The sequence below is a fragment of the Pelobates fuscus genome, chromosome 11, assembly GCF_036172605.1.
Source record: "Pelobates fuscus isolate aPelFus1 chromosome 11, aPelFus1.pri, whole genome shotgun sequence".
NCBI lineage: Eukaryota > Metazoa > Chordata > Amphibia > Anura > Pelobatidae > Pelobates > Pelobates fuscus.
This window is the reverse complement of record NC_086327.1, coordinates 122,823,926-122,850,431: the sequence shown is the minus strand read 5'-3', so window position 1 is coordinate 122,850,431 and position 26,506 is coordinate 122,823,926. Positions and strand designations below refer to the sequence as shown.

The 26,506-nt window shown below is 38.1% G+C and overlaps 1 protein-coding gene across 1 annotated transcript in view; it reads right to left on the bottom strand.

Annotated features, from left to right (window-relative positions):
- Positions 1 to 26,506, bottom strand: part of SIK3 (SIK family kinase 3) — a 72,862-nt gene that overhangs the window by 31,421 nt on the left and 14,935 nt on the right. The window contains exons 2-12 of the mRNA XM_063436545.1: positions 20,410 to 20,526; positions 18,856 to 18,919; positions 12,351 to 12,512; positions 6,282 to 6,406; positions 5,832 to 5,955; positions 3,936 to 4,054; positions 3,342 to 3,452; positions 2,776 to 2,919; positions 2,507 to 2,584; positions 1,857 to 1,966; positions 492 to 639 (exon numbers count right to left, since the gene is read on the bottom strand). Coding sequence (XP_063292615.1) covers positions 492 to 639; positions 1,857 to 1,966; positions 2,507 to 2,584; positions 2,776 to 2,919; positions 3,342 to 3,452; positions 3,936 to 4,054; positions 5,832 to 5,955; positions 6,282 to 6,406; positions 12,351 to 12,512; positions 18,856 to 18,919; positions 20,410 to 20,526 — 1,302 coding nt within the window. The remainder of the gene's footprint in view (positions 1 to 491; positions 640 to 1,856; positions 1,967 to 2,506; positions 2,585 to 2,775; positions 2,920 to 3,341; positions 3,453 to 3,935; positions 4,055 to 5,831; positions 5,956 to 6,281; positions 6,407 to 12,350; positions 12,513 to 18,855; positions 18,920 to 20,409; positions 20,527 to 26,506) is intronic.

Genomic DNA, 26,506 nt, shown 5'->3' with positions numbered 1-26,506 from the left:
AGCCTGAAGGGAATGATTCCACTCACCAGAACAAATACAATAAGCTGTAGTTGTTCTTGTGGCTATAGTGCCCCTTTAAATTATGCTGTAAGAAAATGAAGCCATTGTAAACTGGTTTGGCTGCCTTAGACCCCCAACATAGCTCATCAGTTGAGTTTTCACTGGAGCCAAACATTATGGATCAAGTGTGCTCTAAGATAACCAAAGATAAATCTAAGATGTTCCAAATATACAATTGTGCATATTGCACTACACTCAAGAACACCGACAGAATATACCGGATTAATGGAATTAGAGCCATTTGCATCCTTGCATCGATTGGAATTCCTGCAACTCTAAATTTACTAATGTTTATTCAACTATAAGAGTTAAAAAAAAAATAAGCTAAATAGATTTAAAACACAAATCTAATGGCAAATATCCTGCACTCATATATGTGCTTATAAGCAATTCTGATTGATCCTTGACTAACACTGAATGCTAGTTTGTACCTTGTATTCGAGATGGCAGCCGGGTGGCATGGGAAGCAACGTGTGCATAACATTGGCATTCTGAGTCACTGGTAGGAATGGAGTCTGAGGAGTGATCCTTGGGAACCCAGGAATCATCTTCTGTAGCTCTTCAGCTCCCCCTTCAGTGCTGAAATAAAGTTAACATATGGTCAGTCATAGGAAAATGATGACTTAATGAATCTAAGCTAGGCTATATGTCAAATAATCATTCCTCTCATGCAGTAGAATAATAAAAACACAGGCCTCTCTCTAATAAGGATTTCAAAGGACTCAATGGTTCAAATACAGGATAAAAAGATTTCCAAATGATTCAATATCGGAAGAAAAACTGTTTCAGTTCATTATCTGTAGAAGCCACCATTACTTTTATGGAACTTTTGTAAACAAATAATTTAGAAAGTTTTCCTAACCTTATTGAATGATTGCAAAAGCTTATTAAATCGGGTCCTTAGTTAGGAAAACATGATTAACATCAGAAAAACTGGGGCAAAGTTACCTGCACCCTATCCCAAATATAAAAGGGGGTTAGGGATATTAAGCAGGTAACATGTTTGGGTTTGTTAATACATCTGAAGAATAGCCACCCTCGCTGTCCATGGGTAGTGGCAGTTTGAGTGCAGGGTTAATTCCTGTAGTTCTATTGATCTGCCAACCACCCAAGTAAATTCTCCCTATTTAGGGTCATTTATTGGAGTTCATTAAACACGCTCTCGTGGGTGTGTATATTTATATATATATATATATATATATATATATATATATATATATATATATATCCAGCAATAAAGTGGAGCACTCAGAAGGACTTCGTAATCGTGAATTTATTAATAAAAGTAGTTTTACATCAGCATGTAAGTCCTGTGATTCGACGTTTCGGCCCCTCAGGGTCTTTTTTCAAAAAAGACCCTGAGGGGCCGAAACGTCGAATCACAGGACTTACATGCTGATGTAAAACTACTTTTATTAATAAATTCACGATTACGAAGTCCTTCTGAGTGCTCCACTTTATTGCTGGATATATATGGGACGCCGGAAGCACCGAAGGCAAGATATATCCATACACCATTCAGGGGTGAGTGCCTTAAGTATTATTTTGTTTATATATATATATATATATATATATACACCAGATATATGGAATATTAAAATTTAATGCCAAGATGCATGGGAATAAAATTCAAACAAGATCATAGACTGTATAGTTTAAAAGCATTCAAGGTGTAGAGATTAATTTAGCGGGAACTTTGCTTTTCTGGTGATTACTCTGTGACATGATTAAGTAGTAAAATCGACAACTTGTACAAAAATCTAACTGCGCAATCTGACCTGCAGAATGCAACTTACTGGGTGTCTGGCACGCCCACAGTGTGCCTCCTCATGGAGAGATAGCGAGCCAACGCTTCTGGAGAAGGCTCTTCCCCTTCATCGCTATCCAAGTTCATAGTGCCATTAGTCTGCATGGAAAGGGTTAAACATGGCAGGTTACTCATGTGCACAAGATGTAGATTCAAAATATGTAAACAAATTAATGCTAATTAAGGATGTACAGATATTTGCATAAACACTTGCATTTCCAGACCAGATTAGAAAATGCCAAAACGGGCACAAAAATGTGTCAACTTTTCATGGGGCACCATGGCAGAAACATCCCCGGAGGTTATCTTCCACTTCCATTAGCTCATTGAGAAGCTGGGAAAAGCCATGAACGTGTGTGTGCAGCTCCACCACAAAGGCTTAACAACGAGAAACCTCTGAAAGGAGCATTACCCGGTGCGGACTGAAAGTATGTGCCGGAGAAAGAGGGGAGGGCTTGCAAAGTTGCCTTTTTTTCACATACCTCCCAATAAAAACATGCAAAACAAAATACATCTATTCTTTCATTGGGGGTAAATCTACTAAAATATATAAATAAATAAAAAATATATATCAATGGAGTGTTCCTAACGATAAAAAGGTTACTGCATTATTTATCAATCTACATCTCCTTTGCTCACCTCAACAATCTGGTTCTCAGGGTTGATGAGTTGAACTTGAGGAACATTCATACTTACTGCACTACCAGTGTCTTCCACCTGCATAGGATTGAGACACATGCGGGTCACTATACATGGGAAAGGATGCTAACAAAAGCATGAACTGAACAACACAATGATTGATAGTGTAGAGACAGAAGCAAAGTAATAATTGTTCTGTGTGGTTTAAGTAAGAAATACTTTGGGTATTTGCCAGCATATTAGAATTTCCAGATGGCCTTGAATCTTACCTGAACTGGTAGAGCTGGGAAGGACACTGGGCGAGGTATACAAGGAGGGGTACCCGGGAGGCGAAGAGTCTTATGACGTTTCAGACGGTCACAAAGTAAACTGTAGATAGCGCTGTAGTGATCATAGGCGTCTGTTCTTAAAGACTATTGAGGAGCAAAAAGAGGTATGAGAGCAATAAAACAGAAGACAGAAGTTAAAGGGACACTCCTAATAGCAAAAACGACATCTTAATGAAGTGGCATCAGTGCATAGATGCTGTCCCCTTTACTATGGAAATGTAAATTATTGCCTTTTTCAGAAATTGGACCAAATGAGTCTTGAGAAGCATGGACTGTCATGCATTTACCATGTGTCCCAATGCTTCTCATCATGATTGATAATCTCAGATAGGGTTGTTTTGCTTTCAGCAAGAAGGGTGCCTCTAGTCTCTGTGAATTACAGTACGTTTAATTACTTTTTTTTTTTTAAATTTAAGGAACACGTCTGACTTTAAAAATATTAACATTTTTACAATTAAAGGGTTCCTTTGAAGGGAACGGAGAAGGTGTAAAGGACCAGTTTTCACCTGCAGAGTACGTTCCTTGTCCAAACCCATTTCAGCCATGGTAAGCAGGACTTGCTCATTCAAAGGCTCCCTCTGTCTCTCGAGTTTGACATTCTGGCACTCTGCTATTAGCTGCAAAAAGGTGGAGAGAATAAGAAATGGTACTGAATAATGACAAATGAAATTACACTTTTGACCGAAAGTGAACTCAGAATTTCATGGCCTGTTAAAGGAATGGGAAACCAAAGCAAAATGTTTTGCAGGGTTTTGTTAAAAATAAATAAATAGATAAATAAATTTACAGCCGATGCAAACTGGAATCCAAATGGCCTAAAGGGATACTGTAGGAACCCAGACCACTTCAGCTAATTAAAGTGGTCTGGGTGCTGTGACCCTTTTGCACTTAGTGCGGAAGATTAGTGAGATATGCCAGGAATTCAAAGTGAATTTCAAAATTTAGGCCAAAATATTCAAATTGGAAACATTTTCCAAGTCAGTTCTGTTTCCATGGCAACTGGTTTGTCCATAAATTTGAAATTCACTGCAATTCTCACTTTAGTGAATTACCATAAAAAGTATTACAGATAAGTGTATGTCCATGTGTGTCAGACTCACTCTTTCAAACTCAAGGTCCTGCTCGCCATGGCACATCCACTTGTGTTTGCAGATCTGCTCCATGGAGAGACGCTTACTGGGCTCCAAAACCAGCATGTGTCGGATCAGGTGCTCACATTCTGAGGGACAGAGGTCAGTACAGGGTTAAACAAGCCTGGAAGATATTTAATGACTCCAATACGAATATACCAACAATAACAGTTTAACCAACAGTGTCACATCAATTTAAACCAATGTAAATCAAATTTTTGCCACCATGTCCCACAAGCCCCATCGCTATTCCACATGCATGTAGAAGAGATCTAAACAGCAATATACTTGTTCTAAGCTTAATGAGGATACAAAACAATAACACAAATGGATCAAACCACAGAAGCTTTGTCTTAGAATACCTTTTTGACTGCAGTCTATATAAATAAAGTTTATATCATTATGAAAAACTCAAAGGGGGCAGTGGTGCTTTAAGTGAGTGTGTTGCTATTTGATGAAAATGTTTGGCTCAGGAATGTCTGGGGAAATGGCCTGCACTAAAAAGCATATTGTGCAAGAAAGGAGACGAATTGGAAAAACGAGACATATTCAAACACAAAGGGTGTACATCGGTAGCAAGTACCACTGTTTAACAACACTCTGTTCTCATGTCACTGTGTAAAAGATAGGAATTCACTGAACACTGACTTATGGAGAATTGAAAGGCAATTGCAATTTTAATAGCTCCCGTTAGAAAATAAAAAAACAAACTCAGTTATTCTTTGGTTTCAGTTATTTAGTTCAAACAAAACAAATGTGGTTTATTAAATACAAAAGTTAAGGATCACTTGAGAATGCAGTATCTATCTACATTACTTATAAAGCACAGAAAACACGGCAAGTAATGCAAATATACCAAAACAGCGTAAAAGACGGTGATTATGAGTTCAAACACGTACAATATTTCAGGGGGTATTAGTTCATCCTATTCAGGTTATGGATTATAATTTTCACACTTCTATTTTATTCTTAACTGCTCTATTGTATATTAATACAGTATGCACAAAAAGATGTGCGTAATAATATCTGCATTGCCTTTTCACAAGATAGAAAAAATAACTGAAATAAGTAGACACTAATTATGGCCTTAATTTAAAGGGACACTATAGTCACCTTAACAACTTTAGCTTAATGAAGCGGTTTTGGTGTTTAGAACATGCCCCTGCAGCCTCACTGCTCAGTCCTCTACCATTTAGGAGTTAAATCCCTTTGTTTATGAACCCTAGTCACACCTCCCTGCATGTGACTTGCACAGCCTTCCATAAACACTTCCTGTAAAGAGAGCCCTATTTAGGCTTTATTTATTGCAAGTTCTGTTTATTTAAGATTTTCTTATCCCCTGCTATGTTAATAGCTTGCTAGACCCTGCAAGAGCCTCCTGTATGTGATTAAAGTTCAATTTAGAGATTGAGATACAATTATTTAAGGTAAATTGCATCTGTTTGAAAGTGAAACCAGTTTGTTTTTTCATGCAGGCTCTGTCAATCATAGCCAGGGGAGGTGTGGCTAGGGCTGCATAAACAGAAACAAAGTGATTTAACTCCTAAATGGCAGTGAATTGAGCAGTGAAATTGCAGGGGAATGTTCTATACACTAAAACTGCTTTATTTAGCTAAAGTAATTTAGGTGACTATAGTGTTCCTTTAATATTTTGGATAAGCTTTTCAAATGATTTAATACTTTTGGATAACAATTTGAAATTGTTTTATCATATCAAAAAATATATCACATGAAAAATAAAAAATAAACAATATCACAATAAAAAAAAAAAAAAAAAAGTTAAATCATTTTAGACGTTTATAAAAAGCTATTAAAATCTAGGCCTTTATTCTGATGCAGTAAAAGCAGACAGATTAAGCCAGTTACCTGTGGACATGAAGAAAGGGATACGAAATTTCCCACTTAAGACCCGCGCACGGAGATTCTGTAAGGTGCTCCCATCAAAAGGAAGTGCTCCGCAGACCAGCACATACAGGACAACTCCCAAACTCTGCCCAGAGAGGAAAAAAAAAACCCAAGAGTACGAAGGATGATGTTGATTTAGAAGTATCAAACAATTGGGAGTCACACTCTACTCCAAGAATATGTCTATTGCGTTACTAGCTTAGACTGCCACACTGTCATACACCGTCTCGTACACAGCTCACAATATGCCATTATAAACATAAATATGAACAAACACTACTCAATGTTGACATATGGTAGGAAAAAAAAACTCAAGATCCATTACATTCTTGCCCTTATGATTTTTCAAAACCTTTATTACATAATCCAATTAAGCACTTCTGTACCCAAATATACACATTTTCCACTCACCCAGATATCAACCTTGGGTCCGTCATACTCTTTCCCTTCAAAAAGCTCCGGGGCAGCATAGGGAGGACTCCCACACCAGGTCTTCAAAAGCTGTCCAGGGGTAAACCGGTTGCTGAATCCAAAGTCTGTGCAAAGGATGGTAAATGTGAATGTAGTGCACCACTGCATGAAAAGATTTTCCAACTTAATACTACTGATGTGATTTACAAAACTACGCACACTTCAAAATAAGAAAATGATGATGTTTACTAAAATATACAGAGCTTACATCATGTAATATTGGAAAATTGAGAATTTGGGACTATTTCGAGTACTCAAGATTAGAATATTCAAAACAAATATTTGTCAAATTTGTTTAACCCCTTAAGGACCAAACTTCTGGAATAAAAGGGAATCATGACATGTGTGACATGTCCTGATTCCCTTTTATTCCAGAAGTTTGGTCCTTAAGGGGTTAAGGGGTTAAGGCATTGGTAAAAAAAATAATAAAAAAAAAAAAATGAATGAGCTTAAATTAATTTGGCCATATACAACATGAAAAAATCCAGGCAGTTGTAATAAACATGCAGTTTATTCAGCATCTAACAGATGTTATGGTTGTACAATGTGGGTGCAGATTATTCTAGCTGTCAATTAATAACCACGGTCTTCTAAGTAGAATATGCTTTAACAAATTCAGCCAATTTCATTCAGCGGAATCTTGAGTTTAAGGCTACTGAACGAACGGAATCTACACTGAAATACTACTGTATTTTAAAATGGATCTAATGGAAGTAGGGAAATTCACTTGAAAATGGATCTAGATGAACAGCAACCAAATGTACCTGCATCATAAAAAAAACAAATCAGAAAACAAATAAAAGTAGAGATCTAGTTAAGGAGTACAGTTATAGGCTAATTCACTGCTATCCGTGCAAGCTATCTGCTCTGTGTAAGTGGAATTGCATCAAACAAATTAAGAGGACTCAAATTGGTTGTTCGGAAATAGCAGATTAAGCCAATGTACAGGGAATTTTGGACAATTACAACAGGAAACCAAATGGTAGTTGTGTAGTAGTGCAAACATGGCTGAAATAACCAAATCTGCGGTTTGTGAATAGCCAAATGTGGTTCACATAGCAACATTTCAAATGAAACAGTCAAATTAAAGCAACCAATCACTCAGAAGCTGTTCAGCACCTAGTGAATGGTCCTCTAGGTGTTCAGTAAAAACCTTTTAGACTATTTGGAACGCGGTATTTGAATCAAGCATGTTCGGGGTAGCTCTGCATGCTGAGAAGCCGATACGCTTGTCTGATGAGGTATATGTGGAATATCTCAATGTAGCAGATGGTTTGTACTAGCAGCTTGCCAGTTTTCTACTGATGTAAATTCATAATTACTATTTTTGATCTAATTGCCTCTCATATTCACAAAACAGGCTTAACATAACAGCACAGTAAAATCAATCAGGGTGAGAACGTAAATAAAACATTCACTCAATAAATGTACTGGACAGAAATGGTTTTCACACGTGAATATAAAACACTAGAGGAGGTCTGTCAGCTCTGCTCACATTGTTACAAGGAACGCATGCAATGGAAAAGAGATATAGGAGGAATGAAAGGAGTGGAGAATGAGAAGGGCAGGAAGATGGGTTTTAAAACACTCAAGGTTTTTTTTAGAATCTTTGAAATAAAAATACAAAAACAAGCAGGGGATCAAAGCAGCTCTGACAGTAAGTGCAGCCTACTCATCAGATGACGGATTTCAGGCGCTGCCAAGGCAAACAACAGATGGGAGGTTCCAGAGCACTTAGAAACCAGCTCCCACCCCACAAGAGTCCCACGAATAGCCAGCTCACATTAATTACTTGCACCCCGAAAGTTTTCTTTATTTGCCTACTTTAAATCTTTATATTACTTCCATATCTAGTCTGAACAATGCATATTGAATTAAATGCCAACTTGTTTCAGGGTTACTTTTATCCTCTGTCCCAAAACCCATTTAAAGGAAAAGTCTGCCTGAACGAATACTCCTTACTTTAAAAGCGCTTTCATCCTGTAATATTGTACTTCATTCCCCAAAATAGTGGTTTAGCAATAATCCGTCAGCAACACTGCCTAGGTCCAGATCAAATTAATAACTGGAAACAGGCGTTACGAGGCCAAGAGCTCGGCTATTCCTGTAAGTCACATACAGTTCAGCTTTTATGATTGAAAGCAAACAGATCTGTTAGGTTAAAAGGCTGAAACCCAGGCTTCCACCTATGCTGCTTGTGCCTCTTCCTGTCGGGATGTCCTTATTCCCAAGTTCCTAGGCACAAGACAGACTGGAGCCAAACACTGCAAGTGAGCAAACTATACCGATCAATGTTAAACTACACAAAAAAAAGATGGTTTCTAAACAAGAAAGTTGAAATTACTGCTTCTGCTTTTCTCAAAGTGATTTCTGTACAGACTGTTATGAATTCTATACAGGGTTATTCACTAAAGTGTTTTCAAAAGGTATTTCCAATTTTAAGACTAAAAAGCCAAACTAAAAAGCAGCTGGCTTTTTTGACCTAGAATTTTAAATTTTATAATAGGAAAATTCTCACTTTAAATTTCTGACAAATCACAGTTTAGTGGATAATGTATACAGCTGAACCTGATAAAAAGGTACCCAGACTGCTAAAACATTATTATGTAAGAGATGCTTCCAGACACTGTTGCGCTATTACACAGAAAGCGAACAGACAGGTGTGCTGTGCTAGCGTGTGCCTGCTTTCCTCCTTTCTCTATGAGCTGTACTGCAGCCTATTGAGAAACATTAGAAAACCACAATAGAGTGTGATCAATGAAAAACCTGTATTTGGGGAAAAAACAGAAGGGCTTGCAAAAGCTCCAGACATTAGGTCTGCAGCTTTTGCAAGTGATGTTTTCTTTTAACCCCAAAGAAAAAGCATAAAAACAAAAAACACATGCATATTTTCTTTGGGGGTAAATCCACTACACTGTTAAAATACTTTACCTGTCAGTTGTAGTATAGTAAACAAGGTGGGAAAAGCCCTCAAACCTTTATGGCCATTATCCCAGTTAAGAGAGAGAAAAAACAAAAACACTTTTGTAATATATTTACAAATTTAATACAGTAATAATAATGACATTGAGAAGTCATAGTGAGGATTGGCCACCCTATTAATGTGCATTTTAGATGGGACTGTCCTCATGCAGTTGTAATTGATGTTCAGTGTCTGCTTGGCCACTCACACTTGCGGTGGGAAAAGTTGAGAAAGATGCTCTTTGACACTCCAAGATATCTCAATAATAGTTCCTCAAAGCTTAGCATCAAATCCCCATAAAGCCCACCAGACATTCACCAAGGAGGAACCTGGTGTTGCCAAGTAAGCACACAATGATTTTGGGGTGGATATCTTAAAAATGACTATGAAATTTTAACAGGAGGCCATGCTTGCCAATATGTTTTGAAACAAAAGAAGTCCTCTTCTATACTCCAGGTAAATTAAATGTTACATCCAGATACAGTTTCCGTTTTCAGTTCTAACTAGGACTTGGTAATATTTGAATGTTATTGAACGATGAAAACAGTGTTGAGTATTTGAGCTTTATTGCCATTGAGGTGCTCAACAATTTGAAGATGCCAGGCTGCCGTGGCAACACAGAAATGGACATGGATTGGGTCTCTTTGCCGCATGCCTGGTGGGGAGATTTAAAAAAACAAAACTCCGCTTCCCATCCCCTCTGTCTGACCCACAAGGAAGTGCATGGTTTGTGCCTTCATGTGAAATGCACAAGGACTTGCAGGGTCGGGGCTTTGTTGTGTCCTGCTATATGAGAATTTGAGAAATCTAGAAGATATTCCCAACAGCGAATAATTTAACACAAATGGTGCCAGATCTGGCAAGTCTGGGGCGGCTCCAGTTTATTATGAATGCCACCTGAAATATTGGGTCCCTAACGGCTCGCTGTGAAAGAGCAGCATGAATCAGGAGATTCTTCAGCACAAGATGTTGTCATCTTGTTGTCATTGGTCCATTGCAATATAAATCAAACTGTAACAGAGATTGTGAGGGTGTGATTTAATAAGTCTCCTCTATCACAGCAGTTTCACACTGTGAAGGAGCAGCAACAATCAATCACTCACTCTGCATTCAAGGTATCACTAAACCACCATACCTAATGTATTGGAGAATACATCCAATTAAATCATATGGGTGTGCGTGAAACAGAGAGATATTGGTATGGGGGTAGGAGTGATGAGATATGATATACAAGACCACCTCTGGCACTCAAAGTTAATGGAAATTTGGCGTGGCAGGTTGAGCTTACACTTGAATGGCCATTAAACTTACCGGTTATATCAACGTGCATAAGGATTTGGGATAGTGCACAAGTAACTTTCTTTGATTTTCGGATTTGATGTGTCATTGCTGCCGCCCAGGAGTAGTGGGAGTTTTAGCGCAGATCTTAATGTTGTATGTTTATATTTGCTCTTGTATTACACACCCATGTTACAGTGCTGCTGCACACCCCAAGTTAATGTGTGTGTAGAGGTTTAGAAAAATACCACGGCCTCAGATTTTACCTTTAAGCTGAAATAAGCAAGGTGAATTGTTAGTGTAGGACCCACCTTAGAGGTTTTGCCTTGACGTGGCAGATGAGCTTACAATTTAATAGCCATTGGAGTGATACTAAAAAAAACAGTTATGTAAATGTGCGCAGATATTTGGGATGGTGCGAAAGTAACTTTTTTCTTTTGTGATTATTGTACATGTTGGGGCTGATGTGTAGTGTAGTCATTGCTGCCGCCCAGCAGTAATGTGAGTTTGAGCGCAGGGTTTAATTTTGCCTTGCTCCCAAACGCAGGGTAAATTCGTCAAGGCCTGGCTTCCAGACAGCAGATAAGGAGATGAGGAATCAACAGACACTTTCTGTGATATCACACAAGTCGACACCATGTCCTTCCAAGCCAAAGAAAACAGCTATTTTTCCATGAGCTGTTTAGGTTTTCCCTTTAAGCCTTTCACAGTCTGTTTTCTCACAAATTATACATGATTTTTCCGTGTGCCTCGCATATAACAAACACTTGTATCAAAGGAGAAAAAAAACCAAAACATATATAGAATAGACCTAATCTATCATCTTTAGATTTTTAGCTAACCAACCTGTCCTAATATACCGAGTAAACAAGACCCATTTGCTGACTAACCACGCACTGAAAGAGATAATCGTAAACCTGCGGGGGTAGGAAGGGCCAGCTTTTTTTTTTTTTTTTTTTACAGAACGCAGATATTGGTAAACAGAAGATTCTGCATTTTAAAAAAAATATATACATAAAAATGTGTATTTTCCGGGTGTTATTTCTGATTCATAGACCCTTTCAAAAACCTGGCACCAGATCATGACGAATATAATTTGAATAAGAAAAAAAAAAAAAAAATCAGGTACGCACGGAGCCTTAACAATTAGCAGGTTTGCCTTATGTCTGCTTGGATTTTATATTTATCTCAATGTATGGATCCCTTTAACCACAAAAATGAAATCATCAGATAGATTCATTGTAGTTTATGACTGATTTGTCTGTCTCTCATGTAACTGGTCTGCATCTGATTCTCAATATATAGAAAATAAAAGAGTCTGAGAAGGGTGGAAAGCTATTCATTGCAACATAAGTTTCAAAATAACCAGGTAAATGTCAGAAGATGCCAGGCAATGACTATCCACACAACAATTAATATCATTTCAGGGTTAACTGGTCACAAACTATGAAATTGTTTTTAACAATCCACCCACCACCCCTAACTAAGCCCAAAACGGGGAGTTCTTAAAGAGCACGTGCTATTGGCAATGATCTGCCCAGCCATAAACCACTTTATAAATGCTGCCACAGTCATTATTTCCACTATACCGGATGAGAAAGCAGAATGTAACTTAAATCTAAACAGCCAGTAGATAAATATTATCAATCATATCATTGTGAACAGAGCATTTGAAATTTACAAAAGTCCATTAAAGACACTGATGAAAGTTCCAAATGGTGGCATTCGGGTCAGTAGTTATGTAGCCTATTCTATAACGAGCGCCTTACCTGCGATCTTGATGTTGAGGTTTGCATCCAGCAACAGGTTTTCAGCTTTTAGATCTCTATGTACAATGTTTCTACAGTGACAGAAATGAACGGCAGCCACAATCTGTTTAAATTTCCTACGGGCTTCCTTCTCAGCCATACGTCCATGTGCAACCAGGTGATCTGCCATGGAGAGAAGGGATGGGGGAAAGAAAAAAAAAAAAAGTAGGTGACTCATGGAAAATATAGGAACAGGCAGACAGGCCACACAGGAAAATAAACAAAGCAGCAGAGATAATTACGTTTCGAAGACGAGAAAAAGCAAACAATATATTTTACTATATGACTGACGATCGAGAAGCAATTTGGGCCCCATGTACATGAAGAAGATAACGCAACGAAAATATTCAGTAATATTTTGGGAGTATGGATATAGAAATTACCAAAAAAGCCCACGTGGCAAAAGGAAAAAAGTTAAAAATGTTTGATTCACGTAAACCTAAAATACACCAGCTACCAGAAACAAATTGTATATATAATAATATGGCTGTATACTTTTTTGCACCAATAATTTTTACTTGCATTATATTCTTTCTTGTCCTTATCTTTAAAATACTAACAATCGTAAAATTATGAGCATATGCACAGCAAAAAAACTCCAATTAATTTGCAGTGTGTGTAGATAAAACTACAGTAATGCAACTTATGATGTGTTGAAACCAGCAAATGTTTTGTTTGTGCAACTAAATATGTTCTAAATGCCTTTTAATTAATTAACTGTGAGATAAAATAATTATTGGCAATGACTTGCTCTCCAACAAAACCAGAGAATGTAAAAGGGCAAAGCTTAGAGAAACTCTGTAGTTTGTCCTTTGGATAGTCCTTGCGCAGGTCTCCAAAATGGTTTTGCTCACTTGTGCCATTACAAAGAGAACTATTTGCATATCATACTGATACCACCTATAAGGGCAGTCCAGAACCTAAAGACTAGTCACTAGAAAGTACTCGCTGCACGGGACATACAGCAACCACAGACAATTGTTTTGGCCTACTTTGGGCCTCATCAGCAAGGTTTAGCCGATACCCTTCTAAGCACAGTGAGCACAGGGTCCCCACCTGGATTACCCTTTTAGCTTAGTGAGAGCCAAAGCAAATACAGTGCAACAAAAACAGAGAATATGAGAACGGGCAAAATATGTCTTAGAATTATTTAGCTGTTAGATAAAACATCTTGGCAATAACAAGTTCTCCACTCCCACCCCTTAAGACAAAAGTGACCCTCTGGATATTCAAAATGTTGAGAGGTATAGGACAATGCACTTTATCTGATTGCTTCATTATAAGTTATACTATTTGGGTAATGCAACACATTTTTCAGATAAGTGAGTGTGGAAGTTACATGCAGATCCAACATTTCCACATGGAAATCTGAGTTCTCCATGAAACATGGACCAAGACAAAATAAATAAAATTAGAAAATAGATTATAAAGAACAAGCAATTGTTACTTCACAATACATTTTGAATAGGTAATAAAAAAGGGGAACCAGATCTCATGTTTAATTCCTGACATGAATGAAATCTATTCTTACACAAGTTCAGTCATTATAATTCTCTACAAAAAGCAGTGAAGTACCAGCGCTAATATATTGGATAAAAAAATTTTTTTGGGTCAATAACACAATGTGTAAAATAGATGGTAGTCAAGCAGCTCTATCACCAAATTCTTATCTTATAATGTGAAAATGTAGAATAGATGGAACGGTGAAGCGCTATATTAAAATACCGTAAAATACTGTAATACACAGTATTTTAATATAGCGCTTCACCGTTACATCTATTCCACATTATAATTCTCTATTGATTAGGGTAAATGACCTTTTCAGAGAACCATTTAAAAAAAAAAAAAAAAAGTATAGAGCTAGAAAGCCCTTACACGGCAATCTAAATCACACCTAACGGGTATCAGGTAAATAAACCTATCCGGTCAAGAAAATAGAAAATACAGTTTACATTTGGCCAACATACATAGAGTAGGGAGAAAGTGCTCAAATCTATCAACTACACGAAAAATTCCAAAACACACACACACGCACAACCTGGGGAAGAGCATATAAAGGACGTAAAAGGTGAAAATAGAGCATTCCCACGGGCTGAAGATCAGGTGCGGTGTCTAGAGAATGAGCTTGTTACTAATCCCAAGACTCATTAGTCACGCACTACATGCTAAAAAGGTGAGTACAAGGAAGCAGAGCATACACAAATTTCACTCACGGACCCCAAATATAGAATGAATCCTAATTCCCCTTACAAGTAACACCACTGTATAATGTTTTACAGGATGACTGTCCTGGAAACACGATGCATTACATCAATTGGAAACACATTGTAGACCCAGTACATCCCGAATGACGCTCAGTAAAAGACGCAGCCTGGAAAAGTATTGCTTCGGGTTTCTAGACAGAGAAGCAAGTGCTATTTGTCCAGAGGAGAAAAGGCGTTGATGGCTAACCTTGCTAACATTTTCCTGTGATGCTCAGCAAAGCCTAAAAGGGAAAAGTCATTCAAAAGAGTGGATGGTTAACAATATTAATAAAAGGTGGTATTCCCACCTACTGCTTATATTGTCTGGATTCACACACAGGTAAGATGAAGGTGTCATATTCCTGTTATCTTGCACAGTACCACAACATTCGTCACTTTGGATGACAAGATCACAGTTGGGCTCTTATAGTATTTGAAAAGTAAAAAACAAACCATGAAACAAATACATACACCTTTTCCATCTAACTGTATAACAATATTTAAAGCACAAACAAGACATGAAAGCCATTAAACTATTACAAATTAGTATTTGTACATTTTAATCTGTGAATTTAAAGAGACACTCTAGGGACCCAGACCACTCAATTTAATGAAGTGATCGGTGTACCATATCCCCGTAGTACTCCACAACAGCAATGGTTACACTGACAGTCAACTATGCATGCACCGAAATAGAGAAATACTGTGTTATTTTAATATCAGATGGTCTAACAGAGGCCATTTGATTGGCACAGCGTCGCATTTTCCCACATAGTCTCACTAGCTTCCAAAAGCTTTCCTATGGGGTGCTGTCACCTAAACAGACACTATAGCGTTAGGGATACAAAGCTGAAACAAATGTTGCTAAAGAATAATGTGCAAAAGATTGAAATGGAGATTTTGCATATTAGACACTTTGGGGAAGATTTATCAAAGTGTCACCAACAATTTTCAGCAAAATGTTGTCAAATCTTTTGGGGTTTTCATCTGGTGCTTCTTTTGCACCCTACCATTCTTGACCATGCACAATCTTTTCAGCTACACCACATATTTAATATTCTGTGATAGAAATGTTTTCCACAGAAGAGCTACTGCATTTTTTTAGAAGGGCTGTTCAGAATAAGTCACCTGTGGACGTTGAATCCCACAAGATATCAATCTTCCAAGACCTACACCTCTCCACCCCGCTATGGAGAAAGACTATGAAACCCATCACACTACGACTTAAGCAGGAATACCATATAGATGGACTACTTCTAGAGCTCTGATGGTCAAAAAAGAAGGCAAGCAAATCAAGGCCACCGATGTGGCAGAGGCCACCATCTTTCTGGTAGCGATAGGAATAGAAGACTGTCCGCAAGAGCGGAGGGCCCAAGCCACCAACAGTACATGGGACGTGGCCAATATGACCCCCTTCATCCCACGAAACGGACTAGAATACGTAACATAGGGGACCAGGACACCACTGCTGATGTTTCTGTCTATTGCTACCCCTCAATCTTTCCTCTCTTAAACTCCCACTCTATACTAACTGCATTCTTAACCAGGTCGAACTCCCAGAGAAGGTCTGTGCTTAAAATATGACAACCATAAGTGAAGGCCCAACCAGAGCCTACTGACAACTAGTCCTTTATACCCCCCTACCCCCCTCCTCCACTTGACGTCCCTAATGGTTAGGAGCAACGCATGACCTCCACAAACCAGGCTCAGATCCAAACGTCCAGACATAGGTCCTCAGACCCATAAGTTGACATACATTGTACCGGTACCTTCGTTAATGTTATTCTTTGTCAGCGCAATGGTTTTAGAATGTTTTAGCGACTATATGGTCAAGTTACACCCCATGACAACCAGAAGGGCCACAAGTACCCAACAGTAAGTCACACTGATGAGCCCTGCATACTAAAAAGCTAAAAGAATGTAACCACTAAAAACTAAACATGTAAACGTTTTAACAAATGTCATACTGCCTCACCTGCAAAAATAAAGAATTATAAAAAATAAAAAAAACATCCTTTTTTAAATTACTTAATAAATATGATCAAAATAACTATGGAATTTATCTGTCACTTTTCAGAACACTAATAAATACCCTCCTTAATGTTCAAATTATCACATTAGAGTGACAGGTTTCCTCATTCATGCTGTATTTTTCTCCACAAAGTTTTGCTAGAGAGAAAATAAATACATAGAAGTTTCTCTGCAGCATAACCTTCTAGTCAGCCACACCTCCACTTTCCTATAAGGATGTGTACGTAATGCAGCTCAGACACAGTGTGAGTTGAGTTGCTAACATGACTCCACTCCATAGCCGATCACGGACGTTCAACAAGCAATAGACGTGCGGTTGCCTAATTTTTCGATTACATAAAAAATATGTTTTTTTTAAATGAAACATTCATTCAGCAGACAAAAATACATTCATACACACCATGTTTTATAATTCTCTCTCCTCTAAGAGAGAGAAAGAAGAGGAAATCGTTGCCAGCAGCTCTGTCCCTGGCATCAAGTGTGGAAGTGAGCTGTCCCTCCCCTAAATGGCAGCAAAGCATTCCTGAGCATTGCATTCTGGCTTAGTACCAGGAGTAAATACTGTCATGCCATTTCATCTCAGTGCTAACCTGTTGTAAAAGAGTGCAACTTTGTAGCTGTTCCTGCTACTCCATCACGCAGAGACAGCTTAACCTCATTGGGCATCTGGCACATAGATACTGACCACTGATAACAGTTAGCAGCCAGGAAAGCGCTTTTAAACAGTCCTAATAGAGACATATACCCTGGATTTTTTTTAAGCCCTTATATAATAACAGTGCAAACATTAACACTGTAGGCTCAAGGTAAACTGAATATTTACAGTTGCCACAACTTAAAAAAATAGCGTAATAAAGCACTCCGGTACGGTGTCTATATAGAACTTTAGGATTAAGGACCCAGTCATAAATATTATTTTAGAAACATTTAGCATTAATAAATAATGAAAAACTGTAAACAAATATAAAAATATCTGTCACAGCCATACTGGACCAGTTCTAACCTATTGCTGCTCCCCTTCTCCCACCCCCTTCCCAGCCTCACTGCTCATTAGAGGCAAGATTCCTCACTGTACTTTGGGAAGGAATGCCTGCTGTTTGACCGAAGACTATGGTCCTATTTATAGGGGTGGTTGCTGGAAGAATGCACAAAAACCAAAGTGTTTCTCTACAAAACGAATATTCTGATAGCTGGAGGGGAGGGTTTTTCAAAAGAGCGAAAGAGGTTGTGTTAGCAGAACTTAGAACAGAATGTTCAGCCAAAGAGAGGGGCTCAATGGAATCCCCTAGCACCTTCAGAAATTAGGACATATGAGCAATGTCTACTTAATCCTTCCATTTTTAATCCCTTTTAGCGGCATGGATTAATACTACAGCAGAAATCCTATTACTGCTGTATAATACATGACAAGGTGATCTGGATATCATAAGAAGGTAGTAGTACAAGCTGTATAAATCCATTCTCCCTCCACCTATCTTCCCATCCAATGTGGGGCCCTTTGGTCGCTGAGGGGGTTAAGTGATGCTATGACTCCCACACGCATTATACATCCGGTTTACAGAGTCAGGCTGCTGCAAGGAGGACAGGCTCATATGATTAGCAGTCACGAGGCACGTTTTAACTATTTCTCTGCCAAGCAACACCTTGTTTTACAACATCTATAGAGTAACTCTGAAATCCAGACCTGGAGGAGTATATACATGATAAGAGTTGAGGAGGAGAAATAAAGAGCAGTAGCGGATACCCCACCTTTTCGAGGACTTCTCTGGCACATCAAATGTTTAGACTGGATAGACTTTAATCAGTCGTGTCTGGACCAACATAAAAAAAACTCTGCTAACTACACTTCAAAGACAGATACTGCAGCAGAACCGACGTTTAACTACAAAACGGACAGGGAATACGAGAAAAGAGATCATATGCTTTATTGTGAAGTTGTACAAGTCTAGAGGGAGAAAAAGGGGAGACAGGAGGAAGTACACTAGTTATGAAGACACCAGAAACTGGTCCTGATTGTAAGAGAGAAACAAAATACAAGAGGAGGAATCTGTCCTAATGGATATTTTTATGGCTACTTTTTTATTTTGTAACTCGCAAAAATACACTTCCCACATAAATCTTGCCTACAACATAACTCAAAATAGGTTAAACCGGTGCCCTCAGTTGAGGGATTTTGACTAACTTGCACTTACCAAATATTTCCCCTCCACTTGCGTACTCTGTCACCAGATAGATCATTCTTTCGGTTTCCATCACCTTTGAGAAAAAGAAATATAGAGAAGGTTGAAATGGAGAGAGATCAGTCAAATTACATTGCAGAGTCAGAAAGATCCTTAAAAACAGTATCACTCATACAAAAATGCCATTTATCATATTACTTGCAGTTCACTGAAGGGAAACCACTATAAAAAGCATACTTTGAAATGCAACCCTGAAGTATCTATTTTCACATAATAATAATAATAATAATAATAATAATAATAATAATTAACATTTACAAAACATAGGTCATGGGTGGGGGACACCATGTCCTCCCCAATTATTTTATTAGACGCCCCACCATGAGAAACGGGTGCCCAGTCCCACTTTATTGGATTAGCAATTGGTCAGCAATAGCCAGGAAGCTCCACCATTTTGTCACATTTGTAAAACGTAGGAAAAATACATAAGAAAAGTAGTCTCTACTTTGTCTTTTATTTAACAGAGAAACAGATCAGAAATTAAGAACGGATTAGGAAAGAGGAAACAAAGGAAAACGGTAAATTTTAGGTGACAGAGCCACTTTAAGCAAGGAGGGTGCATATGTTTGGCAAAGAGGACACAGATATAATTCTAGCCAAGAAGACAGAAGACAGATAGGATGGGAGACCCATACCTATGGTGGCAATACTAGGTGTTTAATAAGGGATGCCTACAAAAGGTTAATTTAAGGCAGAAATGATTTTAATTCAGAGATAGTGTGTATATATATTACAAAGCCTCCCTAATATAAACAAAGCGAAGTAAAAGAAACAAATCTATAGACAAACATCTACTGAAACATACAACAATATTGTGTGAAACAAAACATTAACAATAAGATTTTACGCCACATCAAAGTACACTGCAGTTTTGGTTTACCATAAAATCAGCCATTTAAAGCAAACTGTGTCTACAAACCCCCCCACCCCGATATTAGTAATAGTAATAATCATTATAATAACCAAGTCACTTGAAGTGGCCTCAAAGCTGCAGTCCTTTAATATTAACAAAATGCACTTGAAATGAAGAGTGCAATAGGAATGACGGAATAAATCTACTCCCAATCACCACAACCAAGTCTGTGGCATTGTTATAATCACAGACTTCTTTGAAGATCTTATAGTGCATGCCGTTTAATTAGGCCGTTTGTTAGTACTGCAATAAAGTGTTGCAAATCATTTCCGTACAGAAAGGGGAAATCAAGGTCCTTTGCCTTAGTGTCGGAAAGTGCCCCAGGCATAGCCAGACAGGTAAATGTGTACATCCGAGACTGAAGCCGATTATGTGAGGTACATGGATTGAATGAAATTAGTACTAATGATCTCTTTAGAGAGACGGGTACTGTGCAGAATTACAATGTTCCTAAGTTTTTAATGGAAAACGGTTTAGCAAGAAATTTCTCTCTGGTTTCTCTCTGATTTAAGTACAAACCTGGCACAGATAGAACCATGCAAATAATCAGATAAACCCAAGTACAACAAGTGAATATAGGAGAGAATATGTACCTGGTAAAGGCGGATAATGTGGGGGTGACACAGCATCTTCATAATTTGCACTTCCCGGAATATCTTCTTTAGGTTTTCCTCATCTAACTTAGTCTTGTCAATTATCTTGATTGCAACCTAGTGGACGGGAGGAGAGGAAAAAAAAACATTATTCGACAACAAGAGACTCCGGAAAACATTCAATAAATTGAATTTGATTTTTGTATATAGAGTCAAATGTACTTTGTTGTTTTGTCAAGGTGACAAGATATAATATACCGTCCTCTACTGAGCAGAAAAAAAATAATGGACACCCATTTAGACTTGCTGGCTGCCTTTAAAGCAGTTATGTTTCTACTATATCAACTAATTTTCCTTACATATAGATACAGATTCAGTGCATTTAATTAATTAAAAATGTTTAATCCAAGCAGACCTGTCAATTTGCACTTTATGAAAGGTACACATTGCCTGGAAATACACCCATTACCTACACTGGCATCTGGGTTCAAAAGTTATGCTTCTAACTAAAGACGTTCAAAAGACCTTGTACATCAGATGCTTGAGTAATTCGTATACCCATTAAAAAGCATTTTCTATTCGTTACTCATTGTCATGACTGTGTATGAGACTCTGGAGAACGTGAACACCATACGGTATTCACATAGCAAGAATCCCCCTCCCCCCAAAAAACGTCAACCCATGGAAAGCAAGGCTGCGATGAGTTGATATAAAAGTTTAAAAACCATGTTGCTGTTTTTTGTGTGTGAAAATTTCAACATTGGAGAAAGTGAAAATAAAGATAAAAAAAATAAAGATAAAAAATAATAGATAAATAAAAAAAATAAAAAAAAATTTGATGGTTCTTTTTAAACTGTGTAAATTTATTTGAAAGCTCATAATTGGACATCGATAAGATAATCCCATAGCATAATATTCTATCACCGCCACTTTGTCTGCATCTTGACAGGTACTAATTGAAGACTGATATTTAAATGTGGGGGATGTTTGACAAAGAATGAAAACAGTGTGTGTAGGTACATGATCCGGCAAACATACTCCACAGCTGCTTTCAAACGGCCACATTCTTCTTATGTGCAAGACGCCTTTCTGCGTCTAAAAGCAAGAATTTCACTTTGGGTCTTTATTTCTTTTCCCTGATAAATTCGTATCTTAGCAAATATCACCACATGAGTAGCTGACACCCTTTTCCCACATCAACTTCTTACCACAGTTCATGTTTACAAGTAGGATGAATTGAATGCTTGTCTGGCAAGGCACGGCCCCTTCTGAGCACTAGAAGGGGAGGGGGGGGGCCATGGCATGTGATTTACACACCCCACTAGCACTTTCTATTTTTTCGACAGGACTCAACGTATCCAAACGAAAACAATACTAATTTATAGACCCAGCACTAATCTAGTTGGAATGCATCCCTACAAGTAGTATGTTGGTCAAAATTAAATATAGCATCTAATAATATAAATAAATAAAAAATAATGCTGAATTCTGGAATATATGAAATACAAGCAACATAAAATGCTCAACCCAAGTGAAGCTAAAACAGAACACATTTTAATGATAAAAGACAAGGCTGGTAACTATGGAAGAGACATTCAATATAAACAGCACAACAACACAGGAATGTACTTCTCCAAATACATATACACACCTAGACAAAGCATACTGTAGTTAAATGCACCTGTTATAAGTAGTTTTTGGTGAGTATATATTGTGCTATATCGAAAACTTCAACCAAACTCTAGAGCCCCTGCATGCAGTAGAAGGTGGAGTTACATGTCCGGCATCCAAAGGGGTTAAACGTTGTCATAACTATTCACTGATTTAAATTTCAAACATAAGGCCAGAGTAGCAGAGTTGAAAGCATAGTAAACTTAAAGGGAAACTGCCACGGCATGCCCCTATTTTGTATGCAATATCCTGATCTGACCACTCCCCTGCTACTCTTGCTCCAAATTAATACTTAACTTCAAAAGGAATTTGGGTTCACGGCGACCTAAAGCTCAAAAGATTTAATTTATGCTCAACTTTATTGAAACCTCAAACTTTAATAGAAAAAAATAATAATAATTATAAACCCATTCAATGAAGTATGAGGTCTCCAACAAATTTGAATGATTTTCTGATCGTAGTTAAGAAGATCTATTATTGTTTAAACATATCTATTTGCTACAGAATGCATGTAAACATTAGAATGAAAATGCATACATCCCAAAAGTAGATTGTTTCAGAAAAACAACATTTTATAAAAGGTAACTGAAGCTCAGTCTTATTTTTAGGAGATTAGTTTCCATTTGCGTCATAAAGGCCTGGGTAAAGACAATGCCTTAAAAGGATTTAGAGGGTAAATTCAGAGAAGTTCTCTCTTTAATGTAGAGGGACAAATCACTGAAAAAATAGTGACCCAGTCAACACAATCGATCAAATTACAGAAAACAAAAGCTGTACAATTTCAGTGCAGATACAAAAGCAGGAGGGAGAGACATAAACGTGACCAGGGTGAACTATAGCTTTATATTATACAACACAACACATAATATAAGAGGAAAATAGGACTGTAACTTTCCTTAAAGTCATCATTTCTCATTTCTTCACCCCCTCAGACTCAAGCATTTGGTTCACAAACTTTGACATGATTATTGGTTTCGGGTAAATCCTAGTAGTGGCAGCTCATCTTTATAAGAGTTCTTCCCAGATATCCCGTCCCACATGGTAGAGCAATATTTTTCTTAAAGGGGGCACTATAGCCACCAGAACCTGGATCTGGTGTCTATAGCCCCTCCCTGCAGGCTTATTAATGTAAACCCTGCCTTTCCAGAGAAAAGGCCGTGTTTACTGTGTTGCCTATAAAACAACTCTAGTGGCAGTCACTCAGACGACGGTGCTTCTTGTGTAGTGCAGCACTGCTGATCAGCGTCTCCATGTTCTGCATGGAGAGGCTGATTGTTTCCATAGAGATTGATTAAATACATCTCTATAAGGAGATTGTTGATTGGTGCAGTGCAAAGTTTCGCCACGCATGCGCAATAGTCTCCCAATACTTATTACTGATAAATTATGGATTTATCGAGACCATCTAGACTGATAATGATCTCAACCATGGAGGAGGAACCAACTCGGCGAGACCGGCGCACCATGCGAAAAAAAAAAGTTGTTTTTAAACATTTTCAAAGCAATCTGAGGTGGGATTGGGTGCTAATTAGTTAAACACAGTGCTAGTAATATATGTTTGTACTCCTGATAGTATAGTGCTGCTTTAAATATAAATGTACTTGCTATTCTGCATGCATATTATGTAGAATAATTCTATACTGGGGCTTTTTTTTTTTTGCAGTTTCACAATGAACACGGTTTAGGAGACAGGTATCATTATCTGACTAAGCAGATCTCCTGCTCGCCTAGTCAACAGTTCAGTGATAGTGCATCAGTCCTTCTAAGAGGCATTCCTGCAACAAAATAAAACAGACACACACAGACAAAAGGGAGGAAGAGCACTTGAAAGCCAGGACACATGGACTGAACACATCGTAAAAAACCTAAACAGTCTATGCAACATTTTGTGTGGTAAACATCAGCAGTATACCGGTATATAGTCGTTATGGAAAGGGAAAATACAGTAGTGGGAAACAGCAATACACGGTACAATCTACACTGATGGATATGTAGATCTGGGGGCTGGTCCCTCAATGTTTTTTTTTATTTTTAATATTATTATACTACTGTTAGTTTTTACTGCAATAAAATACACATATGTAGAAAATAGGTAAAGTACCAGCGCTGATATGTAGATCTAAAGTTAAATACAGTTATACAAAGGAATCCCACTAATATTCAGCTGCTGTGCCACCCCAATCTTATCTTTCAATAATGCAGTAAAAACAGTGTATGGGTGAAGCGCTATATAAATGGGTAAACAAAGTGGAAAATACCAGGTGATGGAAACCAGAAAGATCCAACAATACCTTCTGTTTTATCAATTTCACAACAACTTTTAACAGGGTTTTTCCTAAAAATATAAACAGAAAAATCCAATCCTTATGTAAGTAGAGATTAATTTAAAATGCAATTGCCAATATCAAGAAGCTCTCCCACCAGTTAGCAAGATGTGCATTGCATTAGAGTAACTAGCTTCTTCACGTACAGTCTCATTGATTGGCAGCACGATTTATAGCCATCGTTTCACATGAATAAATATATTTTAAGATGGGAAAATAGGGGTAGAAGCACCATATGTTTAAGGTTGCCTTACAAGCCACTGTGTATAGACATCATCTCTATTTAACGGTTTTGATTACTGGTCTCTATGACAATTAGATTTTTCACTCGTCATGTGATGATATCCTTGAAATTGGTTACTGGTAATTAAAAGTGAACAGTTACTTCTTGAGAAGTGACAATTAGTTGTTCCCTCGCACCAATAATCGCACAGATGAGGCAAGTATCAGTCATCTGCAGATATTGGTATACCAATTCATTTACATGATGCACTGTCTGTGCAAGGAAATGCAAGCCTACAATGTAAATTTCCCCTGCAAAAATTAAAAATGACAACAGCTCTAAACTAAAAATAATTAAGTAAAAAAGTAGGCAATAGATTGCGTTAACAGCCTGTGTATAAATCAATGATAGTTCTAATTTAAACTTTTTTTTTTTATACTTATACCACACATTTTAGTTGAGCGCCGCAGAGGTGTATCTCAAAGGCAATAAACTAAAGACCTGTAAAATAAAATTAAAATAATACGTACAATTAGATGTTGTCATTGTTTTTCTTCAGCCCCCAAAAAGTCAAAAACTTGACTAAAAAGATTAGTCTTCACCCCACAAGGGCTCCGCACAGACCAAGCTCACAAGGCGGAGAAAGTCTGGTGTCTGTAGTTTGCCCTTCTGTGTGATTCTTTCAGCTGAAAGATTGTGGGTAAATTGCATTCACAAGGGAATGCTTAAAGGACCACTGTAGGCACCCAGACCACTTCAGTTTAATGAAGTGGTCTGGGTGCCTGGTCCAGCTAGGATTAACCCTTTTTTCTATAAACATAGCAGTTTCAGAGAAACTGCTATGTTTACACTGAGGGTTAATCCAGCCTCTAGTGGCTCTCATTGACAGCTGCTAGAGGTGCTTGCGTGCTTTCCACTGTGATTTTCAGTGAGGAGACGCTGCCGTCCATAGGAAAGCATTGAGAATGCTTTCCTATGGACTGGCTGAATGCATGAGGTAAGTTTAACCCCTTCCACCCCCTAGAGCCCGGCAGGAGGGGGGCCCTGAGGGTGGGGGCACCGTCAGGGCACTATAGTGCCAGGAAAACGAGTATGTTTTCCTGGTCATTATAGTGGTCCTTTAAAGTCCTTTAAAGTGCTAGAGTGCTAAACCCACCATATAGGTGGCTTGCCCACCCTTAGCCCCCCTATAAAAGTTTAAAACTCACCTTATTTCCAGCGCAGTGCGAGGCTAAAAATCGCCATGAGCGGGGCCAAATGCAATTTTGGCCAATCAGGATCTTCTCATAGAGATGCATTGAATCAATGCATCTCTGTGAGGAAAATTCAGCGTCTCCATTCAAAGTGTGGGGACGCTGAAAGGCAGAGCTGCTTACTGTGCAGCCCTGACCCAGGACGCCCCTCCAGTGGCCATCTGAAGAGTGGCCACTTGAAGGTGTCCCTAGGGGCAATGTAAACATGTTTCTCTGAAAATGCAGTTTTACATGAAAATGCCTGAAGGGTGACTATAGTGCCCCTTTAAAGAAACACTGTAGGAACTGTAACTGCTTCATCTCACCAACGTGTCTACAGTATCTGGAACCCCTGGCACCATCTTTCCATTCATTGTTAATTATTTTTTAAATGTTTTAACCCTAATACAAATCCACAGGCGCCCATACCACCCTGTGCTGCTCTGGCTAAAGAAGCATTATGATTGACAGAGTGTCAGCTGTCTATGTTCAGCCTATCATAGTGCCCATTCATATATGAATCAGTATGGCTACAAGGAAGTGTGTAATCTCTGCCTCAGCTTTACCTCCAGTGTTGTGAGAGCTATAAGAGCCAGGGACAACCATTAACTGTTAAACTGCTCGAAAATGGTTTGCTAAATCATAGT